The following is a 13,085-nucleotide window of genomic DNA, read 5'->3' as shown; positions in this document are numbered from 1 at the left end:
AACAGTTTTGTCAGCTGGGATGTAAAAACTTTGATGCTCAATATCTCAGAACTATCCTAAAAGGAGATAGAACCTTATAATTCTAAGCTCATGATTTGTGTTGTAATAATGATTACCAAAAAAAAAATAATGTTGTAATACTGTACATGGCCACAATAAATATTCACGGTTTCAAAAGTGCAGACATTATGATTAAATGTTAAATGTGTTTTGAGACTATAGAGAATCACACTCTTAAAAATAAAGGTGCTTTAACATCCACAGAATCATCCCATTCCGGACAAATGGACAATTTTCTTTGAAAACACATCTTTTTCTCTCCGTTTTGGCCTTCCGTCCACATGTAGATGGCATTTTTGTATGCCCATGGCAAAGATGGAGCTTTTTGAAAACACTCTGCAAAGTGGATAAATTTGAAAACGGCAATATTGGAGTATTCGAAAACGATGACGCATGTTTAGTCATGTGACACATATTGTACCAATAGATATCTATGGTTATACTGGCATTGTTGTACCTACTATTTACATTCATTAAAGATAAATGTTCCTTTTTAGATTCTTCATTTTGCATTCCTGAAAAGATGACAGAAAATTTACTTGCAATTGCTATCCTATACAGCAAAATTGCATTTTAGACAATACGGTTTTGAATGCAACCTGGACGCAACAGTTAGCGTGGGATATTTTGCTAATAAAACAATCATGCCAGAAGAATAGTGTGAGAAGTTTATTATGTCTGCTCTCTCGGTATCATCTCGTGAGCTTTTATTATGTTTTATGCATTAAAGCATTTTCAGTTTCAGTGTGGATGAGCAACTTTTGGAAAACACTTGAAAATGCTAGAGCGGACGGGAGCATTTTGAAACAAAAACACTGTTTTTAAATATTTCCGGATTAATAGACGTAGCCTTATAAGAGCGTAGAACAAGACTATTTACATGGCAAAAAAATGTAAGTATCTGCTCAGAAAAGAAGCCACATCTCAAAAAGAGATTTAGACAACGCTGCAGCTCAAACAAATAAACTTCACATTTCTCATTTTGAACCCACTGGAATGCTGGTCCCTGTTAACTTCCATTGTACTTAAATATAGCCTTGATTTTTGCTTTAAAAGACAATTTTTATGGGAATTTATCAGATGCTGTCATTAGAGCTTATCTTGTATACTTGCAACATTCCTATAAGAGCCTGAGGGAGTGTATTTAGTTGCATTTACCATCATTGCTCTTCATACACAAACATATTCCACATACTTAAATTTTTTAGTACAAGTTTTCTCACAATGTCCTTTCTTGTGTCATGTGCCTCCCTAACCTCAGCCCCCATTCTCTGGCATGGCACAATCCCACACACAATCGGGGGGAGGGGCGGTCATACCCTTTGTCCTTCTGTTTACTGTACATATGAATGGACGCAGGCAGGGACAGGAACCCCTGAACTCATGAATGTGAATGGAGTCAGGACACCAGCCTGATGAGCAGGTCTGGCTATTAGAAGTGTGTATGTGCGTCTGTGTAGTAAGGAAATGAGCACTCTGTGGTCAGCTTTCTACAGTGATTACATTACATTACTTTGCGGCCATAAACACTCCCAGTCAAAAGCTTGAACACACTTGACTGAATTTATGTTTCATGATCATGTTTTTTTGTGTACGATTTTTGATCACTACATAACACCTACACTACCATTCAAATTTATCGGGTCAGTAAGATGTTTAAAAATTTTGGAAATAAGTCTCTTATGCTCACCAAAGCTGCATATATATATTATTAGGTTTAAAACGTGACATGTTTGGCAGGTTTAGCATGTGTAAGCATGTTGGTTTTCTAAGAAGTAACATAAAGCGTTCTCATATGTCAACACATTCAATACGAACCTTATTTCAGACCCCTATTCCTGGAAATGCATCTACGTATGAAAAGGTTTTCAGAACTGTATGAAACTGTCTTCTTGTTAAGCTTTGCTGCAAAACAACAATGACCAAGTTTCATGCTCTGTGCATGCACCAAATTACAGGCCGAGTGAATGGAGAGAGACTTGTAGCATTGCTAGAGGGGGACATCTGTTGAACAGGGGGACAGCTCAGTGAATTGTGACACAGATGACAGTGGGCAGCCGTGTGTTTGGACTGAGGATTACCTCATCACTAAAAGAAAGCAGAGACCCTTGCATCCCCCCCTATCCTCTCTGCTTTTCTCCCTCCCTCCATCCTGGCTTTAATTATCACCCGTCTGTTGGATGGCCACTGTTCCTTTGTGGTTTCTCTCTATCTCTCATCCCCCATTAAAAACCCTGTTTCACTTGTCTGTCACGTTAACATTGCATTAGAGATGTGACATTGACAAAGAGCAGTTAGAAGCACACTTTTAAACTAAACACAACACAGTAGTCTCAGCAAATAGTGATGCCAAATACAGTGGTACAGTTCTACAGGAAACAGTTTTGTGTTACATGCTTGTTTTGGTTTATATACTATATAATACCATACTAATGCTATTACCATACTATTACTAATACTAATACTAATAATATACTAATACTATATAATACTTTGGCCGTTGTTTAAGCATTGTGCATCTTTAAATATCCAACTCTTGTATGGTATCAGTTTATTTAAACATGAGTATCAAAGTCACCTCTTAGGAATCATTCTTCATGTTGAAACCACCGAGTCATCCATGTGGATAAATCTTTCAAAGGCTGTCCAGGTCAGAGGAGGCTGGAGTCCCAGTGGGTGTTGACTGTGCATGGAAGACTTGAGCCATAATGAGATCCCTAATAACAGCAGTAACCCTTCAGAGTAATATGCCTCCTGTGGATAACCAAAATTCACAACTACTCCAGCCGTCTGTCTGTTTCTTCATCTTTTGTCCTGCATGTCTAACTTCCTTTAGGTTTGTTTTTCATGCCATACACCTGTCTTTATTCTGGCTTCTCTCTCTCTACCAAGCATCTTCCTGAAGTGTATTGATCCTCTCTGTTTCTCCTTCCCTTCTCTCTCATCCTCTGAGTTCATTTTGCGCTATAGAAGAGTGTGAAATCCCCAGGTTATACTCATTAACATTAGAGTGGTCATATGTTGGGTTTTTATTGATATTCATCCAAGTTTACTACATTAAGCATCCTTTTGATGATTGTTTTATATGTCAGAATCAAGCTGAATTTGAGGTTCATTTCTCTCCAGTTTTGATGTCAAAGGCTCACAAGTATGCAGAGCGAAATTGCGGTAATACACAAAAATCTAGGTGTGTCAATCAGGTTTTGCTTAGACCGTTCACTTTTATCCGAAAAGAACAATGTTTAAGGCGTTAACATGACCTTTACATTAATTTTTAAGTAATTAAACATAATTGGTGTAAGGTCATGTATGTAAACATATTCTGAAACAACAAGATTTCAAAGCTGTTTATCCATGCTTTTGTGTTGAATAGGACTGCTTCATAAGATCTTATGTGATTAAATGGGCATGTTAAAGGTGAACAGCGCGATGAAAAAGGCATGCAGGGATAGTAGCTGTTCTATGTTCTATGTGTTATCATGACATGATTTATTCAAACTTCCCCAGATAGAAAACTTGCAAACATAATATTAAAAAAAAAAAAAAAATTTAATAGAACTAATATGCTTAATTTTACAACACGCAAACACAGAAGTAAGCAGTGAATTAGGGTTTGTCACATACAATGGCCCCAAAAATATTTGGACAAGCTAAATACTTTTTGACCAATGGTTAACATCTCTGAATCATTTGACAGTTTAACTTGTGTAAAATGTTTTAACAAATCAATTTAAAACAAGGGGTAAATGCAGCCATTTCAATGCAATTAATTTAGTCAACTAAAAGCAAAGGAAGGTCAAGGCTTGAGGCCAAGCTGGGAAAGAAAGGTTTGGTGGGAGTGTGTGGTCATGACCTCTATGTTGAACCTGTTGACTAGGCATCAGGGAGTGTGAGATGATCCAGCTAGACAGCTGGTGAAGGTGAATGCAAACACAGGGTCAGGCTTGCTGGCCTTGACCCAGCGCCAAAGAAAAACAGAGTGACCTATGCTCTCTATAATCTCGTGATTTGCTTGATGTTCTCAGACACAGATGCAACTCTGTCTGACACAATCCCGATTATTACACATGATTTTGGGGGTTTATGATGCTATGCACTTTACTTTTTTTTTAAGAAATTACTCTTTTTTTGCAAGAACTATCATTAATGTTTCAATATTTTGTGCCATAAGTGTTGCATTTTAAGGCAAGTTAATAGTTGAACTTGATTAAAGTTGGATAAAGAGGAATTTCAAAGCAGTGCTCGCTTAACAGGCACTGTAAATTATGCTTCTTATATAAATCCCCTTCCCAGAGCCAGAAACAGTCTTAAAATACATGGTCAATTGTGTTGAAGGGGTGTGTGTGTGTGCATTGTCATGGTGATAAGACCAAGCAGTGTAGTAAATTGTAAGTAAAAGTTGATGACATTCTAGAGTCTGTTAAGAGAGTTAAGCTCCTTTCAACCCAGACTAGCAAAGATAAAGCGCATCCAGGGGCCCGAGGACCATCTGGTCTTCACCTGTGTTGAGTCTATTCAGAAACCAAAACCCCATTCCAACCTCTGTGACACTACAGGAATTTTAATAGAGATTCTAAGACAGAGTAAAAGAATGAGATTTAGAGATTTTGTCTACTCTTTGATGTCTGACATCTATTCTTCTCTTGGTTTTAATGTTCATCTTTCATTGATTGTTGCTTTAACTATTTTTTTCACCTCCTTAACAGACTTGCAGCCTCAAAGCTCTCACCTTTTTCTAGAAGATCCACTATGGATCTGATCTTGCATGGATAAAAAGCTTGCACAGATACAAGCACACTCTGAGGTGGGACAATGGACTCTTGAATGCTTATCTGATATGACCACTTAATACTGAAAGTTATGTTCCTATGTATTACTTGCACTATAATTTTAACATAGACAATATGGATAAGAAAGTAAAGGGAAACTCCATTAAAAAATAATATGCATAGGTGAAATTAATGTGGAAAAAGCAACAGATTTTTATTGAATTACATAAAGTACAGTTTTGTACCAAACATTTTCACATTTGATTACAAGATATTCAAAGACCTTATTTACAGTGTATACATATCAACAGAGGATGTTAATGTTGTCGAGAAGCCCAATTTTTTCAGCAAAAAAAATACACGTATGACTGAATCGCTCAAGTTTTGTGATAGTTGTGATAGTGTTTTGGGTTTAAGTTAGCTGGACCTCAGTGATCAGTTGTGGAAATTACAACATATGACAATATTGGATTTGAACCCTCCAAATACTCTTACGAGTTACAGGTTGTTTGGATTACAGGTGCAAATGAATAATGACCAGTTTTAAGAGTGGTAAAAAAGGGCTCCAAGTGAGTCCCAAATTTCAGGTGAAGCTAAAGGTTTACTTGACAAAATCCACATGAAACCTTAGTGAAGCTACACCAAAGTCATAACCTTGAGTGACGCTGGCTGAAAGCGGCGGATCTTCTTCTTCAGTGCTCTGGAAGCTTTGATGCGGCAGGCCGCTGGTTCTGAGCGATGCTGTTGCTGAAGAGAAAACCCTGCTGCCGTGGTCCCCATCGCTGCCTGAGCCCACACTAAACCCCCTTCATCTTCCTCTTCTTCCTCCAACAGGTCCTCCTCATCCAGCGAGAGACTGCTGTCCGAGTCTGAGGCCGTCTGAGAGCCCTGGCTGGACTCGCTGTCCCCAAAACGGTTTGTGGTGTAGTTGCTCATCTCTCCATCACTGCTTGCTGCGATAGTAGAGTGAAAGAGCGACGCACACTCGGCAGAATACTCAGAAAACTCTGAATCACAACGAGGAGGATAGCGGCTGGAGATTGGCGCTGCGGGATATCTAGATTCTAAGTAACTGAAGTAAGAGGAGGTGGAGAGCGAGTGAGGAAGGGCCCGTGGAGGACAGCCCCAATGACCTGAGCGAGGTCTGGCACTAACACTCCTTACCATGGATACCTTTCGAGAGTTCAAGACTTCTTTGGATCTCTGGGTGTGGAGAGTTGGGGGCAACGGGATCTCAGAAGCGGAAGGCCATTTCCGAGAACTCTGTTTCTTTTTGGCTTGATCCAGAGGAAGGTGCACAGGTTCAGGGGTTTTACGGGACTTTGTGGATTTGGAGGTTTGAATCTGTTGAAGGTGAGGGTTGTTTTGGGTGTGGTGTGAGTTGAAATGTCCATTACAACTGCAGTCTGAGCAAGAATTTATCTGGGACTCTTCCAGATTTGTCACTTTCCCTTTGCATGTGCTGGACTGCTTTAAGTCAGCTCGGGTTTTGGTGCAGAACTCTCGAGACAAGTGTTTTTGCTGCTGTTTCTTTGAAGATTTTTCTGAGCTCTTCTTTTTCAGTTTTACAGATTTACTTTTCTTGTCTGCCTGACGCACTTTCACCCTCTGAGACCCTGCAGGAACAAACTGTGCATGGACAAACTCTGATGGAGGTGTACCACCCTTATCATCAAAAGAAGCTCTACCATCCTCTCTTCTGGAGGTAAAACTTGATCTCCTCTCTACTAGCTTTGGGGCCATAGATGACTCCTTGGGAAAATGTCCATTCCCCTTTTCTGAATGTCCATTGTCAGACTCGGCACCAGTCTTGCCTGTAGCATTCCTTATGGGTAAGTAATTATTTTGGAGATCCATGGAAGGTGCTGAGTGTGTGCCATGGCACGATGTCTGGACCACAACTGCTTTGAAATTGGGCTCCAAACCAGGTGCGTTCCTCTGTTGCTGATTTAGTGCTGAAGATGTTTTTCCAGTCTCCGGTGCATTTTCTAAGGGCATTGTTGTTTGTTGAAGGGATCCCAGCAGTTGAGGAACGTTGAGCTGTCCATAGGTCATTTCCTGGTATCTGGGTCTTTGCTCCTGTGTACAGCTAACAGTATCATTTCTTCTTATGCCGTTTAACAGGTTTATCTTACTAGAGCTTCGCTGTAGTATCTTGTTAATGTATCCAGCAGACCTGGAGTTTGTGAACCCTTCGATTGGGTTTTGGGTTTCCTCTTCAAGACTCACTTCAGGCGTTCCATCAAGTGCTAATGCACTTCCCTGATCACCGGTGCAACTGAAGATGGGGCTTTGTAAGGCCACAGCATGCAGTGGACTGGGGTAACAGTACACTTCTGTCCCATTGCTAGACACCAGGTTACTCTGGTATTTGGGGTCTACTGAGGGGTTTTGGAGGCTAGCACAGGGTTTAGAGCTCTTCACATCAGTGGATTTGAAGGAGCCAAAACCAGGTGCGATCATTCGGTCGAGGTCCCCTGAAAGAAGAACCCAAGAAAAATTTGATCAAGATACTTTACATTTCAGAAGTTAAGCTGGTTATGACTATAGTGACTACAATAAGAAACAATGCATTCTGATAGTACATGCCATAGTACTTTGCACAAACTTTACCCTTAGAACACATTTTCATGCTCACCTGTGGAAACAGGTCTTTGCCTTGCTGCTCGAGCGGTTGCTGTTCGTATACAACTGCTACCGAGCTTCACTCCTGAACGTGGTGTATCAGACTGGCCAGTGCTCTCATCAGCAGAACAACGTCGAGACACACCAGTCTGTCTAGAACCATTACGGCCATGTGGCACATATGAGTTGGAGAGAAGTGGAAGCAGACTGGTTTGAGATGAAGAGGAGAGACTCTCGCTGTAAACAGAGGTGCAAGAGTTGGACAGTGAGCCTGAACCACCATCACTGAGCTCGTAGAACCCTGGAAGTAGAAATTAGCACTATTAGATGCAATGCAGAGTACCAAAAAATGCTTGATGTTGACATTTAGGTCTGAAATGAAATGTTGGAAGCTGGTGTAAATTTTAAGTCTTTAAAGGGGAAGCTTGTTATGTCTGTTTAGTGTCATAAATGGAAGAGAAATTACACTCCTCACCTTCAAATGAAAAAGGAAGTATGTGATATGTGAATGGGTATGTTTAGTCACCTGAACTGGGTCTGCTGTCACTCTCTAGGTGTTCAGTGGATGCTTTACACACATCCAGTTTCAGCTCATTGATTTGTTGGTCTAGCTGCTGGAGATGAGTCTTCAATCCCACATCCTGTTTGCGTAGACGTGTCTGCAGGTACAACACAGATTCACGTATATCAGTCTCAACATGTTAGCATGCAACACAACTGCTGCAACTGCATCCTAAGTGCAACTGCAAATACATCACATATCATTCAATATTACATACAAGATATCTGATACATCATGCAATTTTAGCACATTTATGAACCACATGAGCAGTGTTGTATATAAATTCAACAGTTTTTCATGTAACAAATACTAAGCTGAAAGTTCGAGAACAGTGTAAGTGTAATAAACTGTAAGTCATGCACAAAAGAACTAACTAAAGTGTTCTTTGTTAAGCCACTATTCATACTCATTCCAAACTAACCACAGAAGAACATTGAAAACTAGATGCTTCCAGACATTTAATGGCTGATATGACTCCTGCTGTTATACGATGTAGACAAGAGGAGAAAAAAAACAGAAGGAGGAAGCAAATAAAAAAGGAGAGCGGTTGACTATTAACTAGGCAAGGATAAAGGGTAGCCTGGGGGAAGTGCTGTAAGATTACTAAACTCTCTCCTGCAGAGGAGCACAAACTATTGTGTAAACCAAATGTATGGGTCCAAGAGGAAATGGCATGCCAAATACAGAACATCTATAATGGTTGACTGTAAACCATCTTTGCAAAGTAAAGGGTCACACCTTAGCCAAACTCTGACAACGCATACTTTAATCTATCGTCTTTGTACTTGCCAGTTAGTGAAAGAGAACAATGAGGAACACTAATCCAATTTTATCTGAGTGTATAACCATAAACTATAGTTGTGTGGATAATGTAACCGGTTGCAACACACCACTTAAAATTCAGAAAATCCTTGTGATAATACCCTAAATGTTATAACTAATGGTTTTCTTAACTTAAGAGGGTTTGTTGCATCTGGGAACTGACATTTGGATAAATATGAAGTCAGATCCGCCAGATGTTTTCTCAGGGTTCCTAGAGATTTGACTAATGAATCTTTTCTTTTTAGAGTGTTCACAATAAGCAATTTATAGGCTGATGAAATAATTCAGGGCAGAGCATGACTAGAACGATTTAATTCACTATAAATATTTCCATGACTTTTAAAAATATATATTTTCCTGGAAATCAAAAATAACTGCACACATACTTCTACATTGGCTACATTCTACTTATTGCAGATGGTATCAACTGTGCAATTTCCCTGTGCTTTGGAAATAAATAATCATTTCGTAATTAATTGAAATGGTGTACTAATGTCAGTCTCTTATATGTCTATAGACCAGAGTCACTTGGACTATCGAGTATTAGAAGGGTTCAACAAAAGTCCAAAAGGTTCAAACATGCATCGGCTGTGGGGTCAAATCTGTGTCGCCGACCGAGCCACAGTTTCTCTGTTGCCATTCTCATTAAATTGGGTTAATCATCAGAAACGAACTGGCCCCCCTCAGAGCCCTTGATTTATGACCCCTCACTATGACCCCCAGCTGAGCTTGTGATTCAGCACTGGATTCAGTCATCAAGCCTACTGCCAAACCATGCACAAAATACACCAATGAATCCCCCCTACAGTAAGAGCACACAGGAATGTAGGCTTTAAGCAAAGATTCTCATTTGCTGATAGAAAATACACAAAATACTGTAAAAGAACTGACTAAATCACAGAAAACATCTGGTAGATCTATCTACATATTCATCCAAAATGATCACATCAGACATGTTCACACATTTGTAACTAAAATGTATGTCTGAAGGGTTTTCAACGAACTTTTTACATGATTTTGTCAGTTATAAGTCTTGATGTTGTGGACATTTTTTACTTAGCTGGTGTAAATAGTCATATGACTAGAATTGACTAGAGTAGACAAGAATAGCTGTTTAACCCAGTTTGCTTCTCTAAGATTAAGCCAAATAAAAGCTGTTAAAGCATAATACATATAATATATGATGCATATTTTATATAAATTGTTGAATATTAATTATTTTTATATTAAAAGGTTTGTTTTAACTCACATGTAAACATGTCAATGGTTACAATTGTGAGCCAGCTGGAAAACACAAAGCCCGATTTTAGTGTTTTTTTATTATCATTATTAAATGAAAAGTAAAAAATAAATATGTTTATACTTGCATATAGCCTACATTTTTGTTACAATAGCCTGTTATAACTTATTTTATACTCCGTAGTTACCCACTGTAAACATTTGTGATCAAAATGAACCACATAATTTCATTAAAATTATTGTCACCTTGTCTTTAATAAGATGTCTTACCAGCTGTTGTTTTAGCAGAGTAAGTGTTGCCTCCAGTCTCAGCTCTTCTGTGCTCACGTTCTCATGTTTTGATGTATCGGACTCTTCTCTGTTCAGGGTCAGAGCCCAGTGCACCATGGCACTCTGTTTGCCCCGGAGGAGATGCAGTTCCTGCAGTCCGGCCAGCGCTGCGTGCAGCCTCTCTCCTGTCCTTCCCCGGTCCATTCCTGCAGCTGCGCTCAGCACACCTGATCCAGATGTTTTTCTCCCCAACATTATCAGACGTGCTGTTTAGACATATCCAGAGAGGCGAGGGAAATAATGAGATCCGCTATGTGACTGAGCTTGTCCAAAGTGCGTCCCAGTGTGAAACAACTGTTGTGTTTGGACGAAGCGCATGTGACTGTGTATACAGTACCTGTAGCCTACGGGGCGGTGTACAAAGCAACCCCGCCCACTTTCGCGCTGACCGTGAAAAACCCCGCCCCTCGCTGGCTGATTGGCGGACATTGACTTAGGCTGGTCAGTGAATTTGCCAATCCTTCTTTGGTAAATGTCTGGGATATTATTCTTAACGAGGTTACGTGATCAAATTCTCGAAGCAGTTGATATCAAGAAAAAGAAAAAAAGTGAACAAATTAATATTCATGAGCTAATACACGGGTTTCTTGTATACAAACAATACCGGATGCGCGCGCATCCAGGAGGCAGAAAACCGCTAGCTGTTATGCCGAGTTCTGTAAAAGAACATTGTAATTAACGTAGATTTCGCATTGTTTGTAATTTCTTGTTGACTCAATAATAAATTGCAATTTCAGAGTTGGATCTGTTTGTGTTTCATATTAATATAACATTATGTAAAACGTCCAACTGTTTACGAATCAAAATCCGGACATACTGTGATGTATGTATGAATTATCATGTTAGACTAAGTTAGTAATGTAACAAATAAAATATAAAACATGAAATTAGATCATTGACAGTCTTATATATTAAGAATATATTACATTTTTTAGAAAGGATGTGAATTAAAACAACCACAGCAGGCAAGTTGATAAATTCTGTTAAATTTAAATTGACCAACTTATCTATTTGTTTTCTGACAGAAACGACTGATCTATATGACATTCTATATAGATCAGTGCAGGAAACACATGGAACGAATCACCGCTCCACATTTTGATTGACAGCCGTCACAACCTACTAGTGACCGTGTTTACTCCTTTCCTTTCAACCATTGGATAGGATTTAAAAAACGGCTGTTGTATTTATACTTCTGACGAAGCGCTGTTAAATATAGGTGAGAAACTACTCGGCAAAAATAATAAATAAAACTTACTCTGGTGAGATCTTGCCGGATCCCTACGCAATACATGACGATCTTTGGATTGTGGATGACAAGAAGTGGCCAGCAATTGTATGGCCTGATATATAGCCATAATTATCTTATTCAAGCAAGTGTGTATAACTTACAAGAGAAATTATTAGAGCGTACAAATCCCTTGATGCATACAACTACGTGCTATGTGGTCATGTGCAGCTCGTCAAATTATGAATAGAAAGAATAACATACAACTTCCTCCTTCTGTCCCACTCTTCCATTTGCCTAGATTTGGAATTACTTGCAACATGTATAATTTAAATGAGCAGATAAAACACAACAGATAGGCCTGCATGTAAATAAATTACGCAACAACTCCTTGGTATTTTGACTTAGCGACAACACCACCACTAACTGTAGCCTATGCTACTAGCCTAAACCCTTTACTCCAGTACGAAGACCGCGGGTCTTTCTGCCTCCTGGATGCGTGCGCAAGCAGTGATGACGTCGCCGAGAAATCCATGTATACATCGCTCGATAGTAAAATCGCTGGCGGTCATGTAGATTTCTTTTAGAGGGATAGTTCCCCCCAAAATTAAAATTCTGTCATCATTTACTCACCCTCAAGTTGTTCCAAACCTGTATGCATTTCTCTCTTCTGCTGAACACACACACACACACACACACACACACACACACACACAAAAGATATTTCGAAGAATGTAACCAAACAGTTGATAGCCATTGACTTCCATAGTATATATATATATATATATATATATATATATATATATATATATATATATATATATATATATATATATATATATATATGTATATATATAGTGTTTTTTTTTTTGTTGTTGTTTTTTTTTCATACTATGGAAGTCAATGGGGCCCATCAACTGTTTGGCTACCGACATTCTTCAAAATATCTTCTTTTGTGATCAACAGAAGAAAGAATTTTAATTTTGGGGTGAACTATCCCTTTAAGACCTAATGCTGTCTTAGAAAAAAATATGAATACAAGGACTTAAAATACTGTTGGTGTTTTTTTTATCAAACACCAATTCAAAACATATAAATGGTTATATTTTTAATCCGCATTAAAATGTAGACCTTTTCTTATGTGTTAGTACTTTTATCCATGTACTTATCCAATAAAGAAATCCATCAGCGTTTGAACAATTAGCCACTAGCGCCCTCTTGCGTAAAATTACTGACAGAAAACCTGAAAACCTCAAAATGATCAAAATAAAATACCCATTATTGGCATGCAATTATCGAGATTTTGGACATTTAGGCATATAGTGCATCACTTTGCATAATTCCTTTACAAAAGCTGAAGGTAAAAAAAAAAAAGATATATATATTTATTTTTTATTTTATTTTTTATGTTGACCATGTCATGCATCAAGCAGAGTTATGTTGAGAGTAT

At 38.7% G+C, this 13,085-nt stretch overlaps 1 protein-coding gene across 1 annotated transcript; it reads right to left on the bottom strand.

Moving 5' to 3' along the window:
• Nucleotides 1–5,020: 5,020 nt before the first annotated feature.
• dact2 (dishevelled-binding antagonist of beta-catenin 2) lies at nucleotides 5,021–12,127 on the bottom strand. The gene is made up of 5 exons (XM_079854946.1): nucleotides 11,666–12,127; nucleotides 10,348–10,613; nucleotides 7,981–8,113; nucleotides 7,468–7,755; nucleotides 5,021–7,306 (listed from the first exon to the last, which is right to left on the bottom strand). The coding sequence occupies exons 1-5, from the start codon at nucleotides 11,763–11,765 to the stop codon at nucleotides 5,466–5,468; spliced, it is 2,628 nt and encodes an 875-aa protein (XP_079711072.1). The 5' UTR covers nucleotides 11,766–12,127; the 3' UTR covers nucleotides 5,021–5,465.
• Nucleotides 12,128–13,085: the final 958 nt, after the last annotated feature.

This window comes from Squalius cephalus, assembly GCF_949319135.1.
Source record: "Squalius cephalus genome assembly, chromosome: 21".
Classification (NCBI taxonomy): domain Eukaryota; kingdom Metazoa; phylum Chordata; class Actinopteri; order Cypriniformes; family Leuciscidae; genus Squalius; species Squalius cephalus.
The sequence above is the reverse complement of the archived record's forward strand: the minus strand, read 5'-3'. Positions and strand labels throughout refer to the sequence as shown.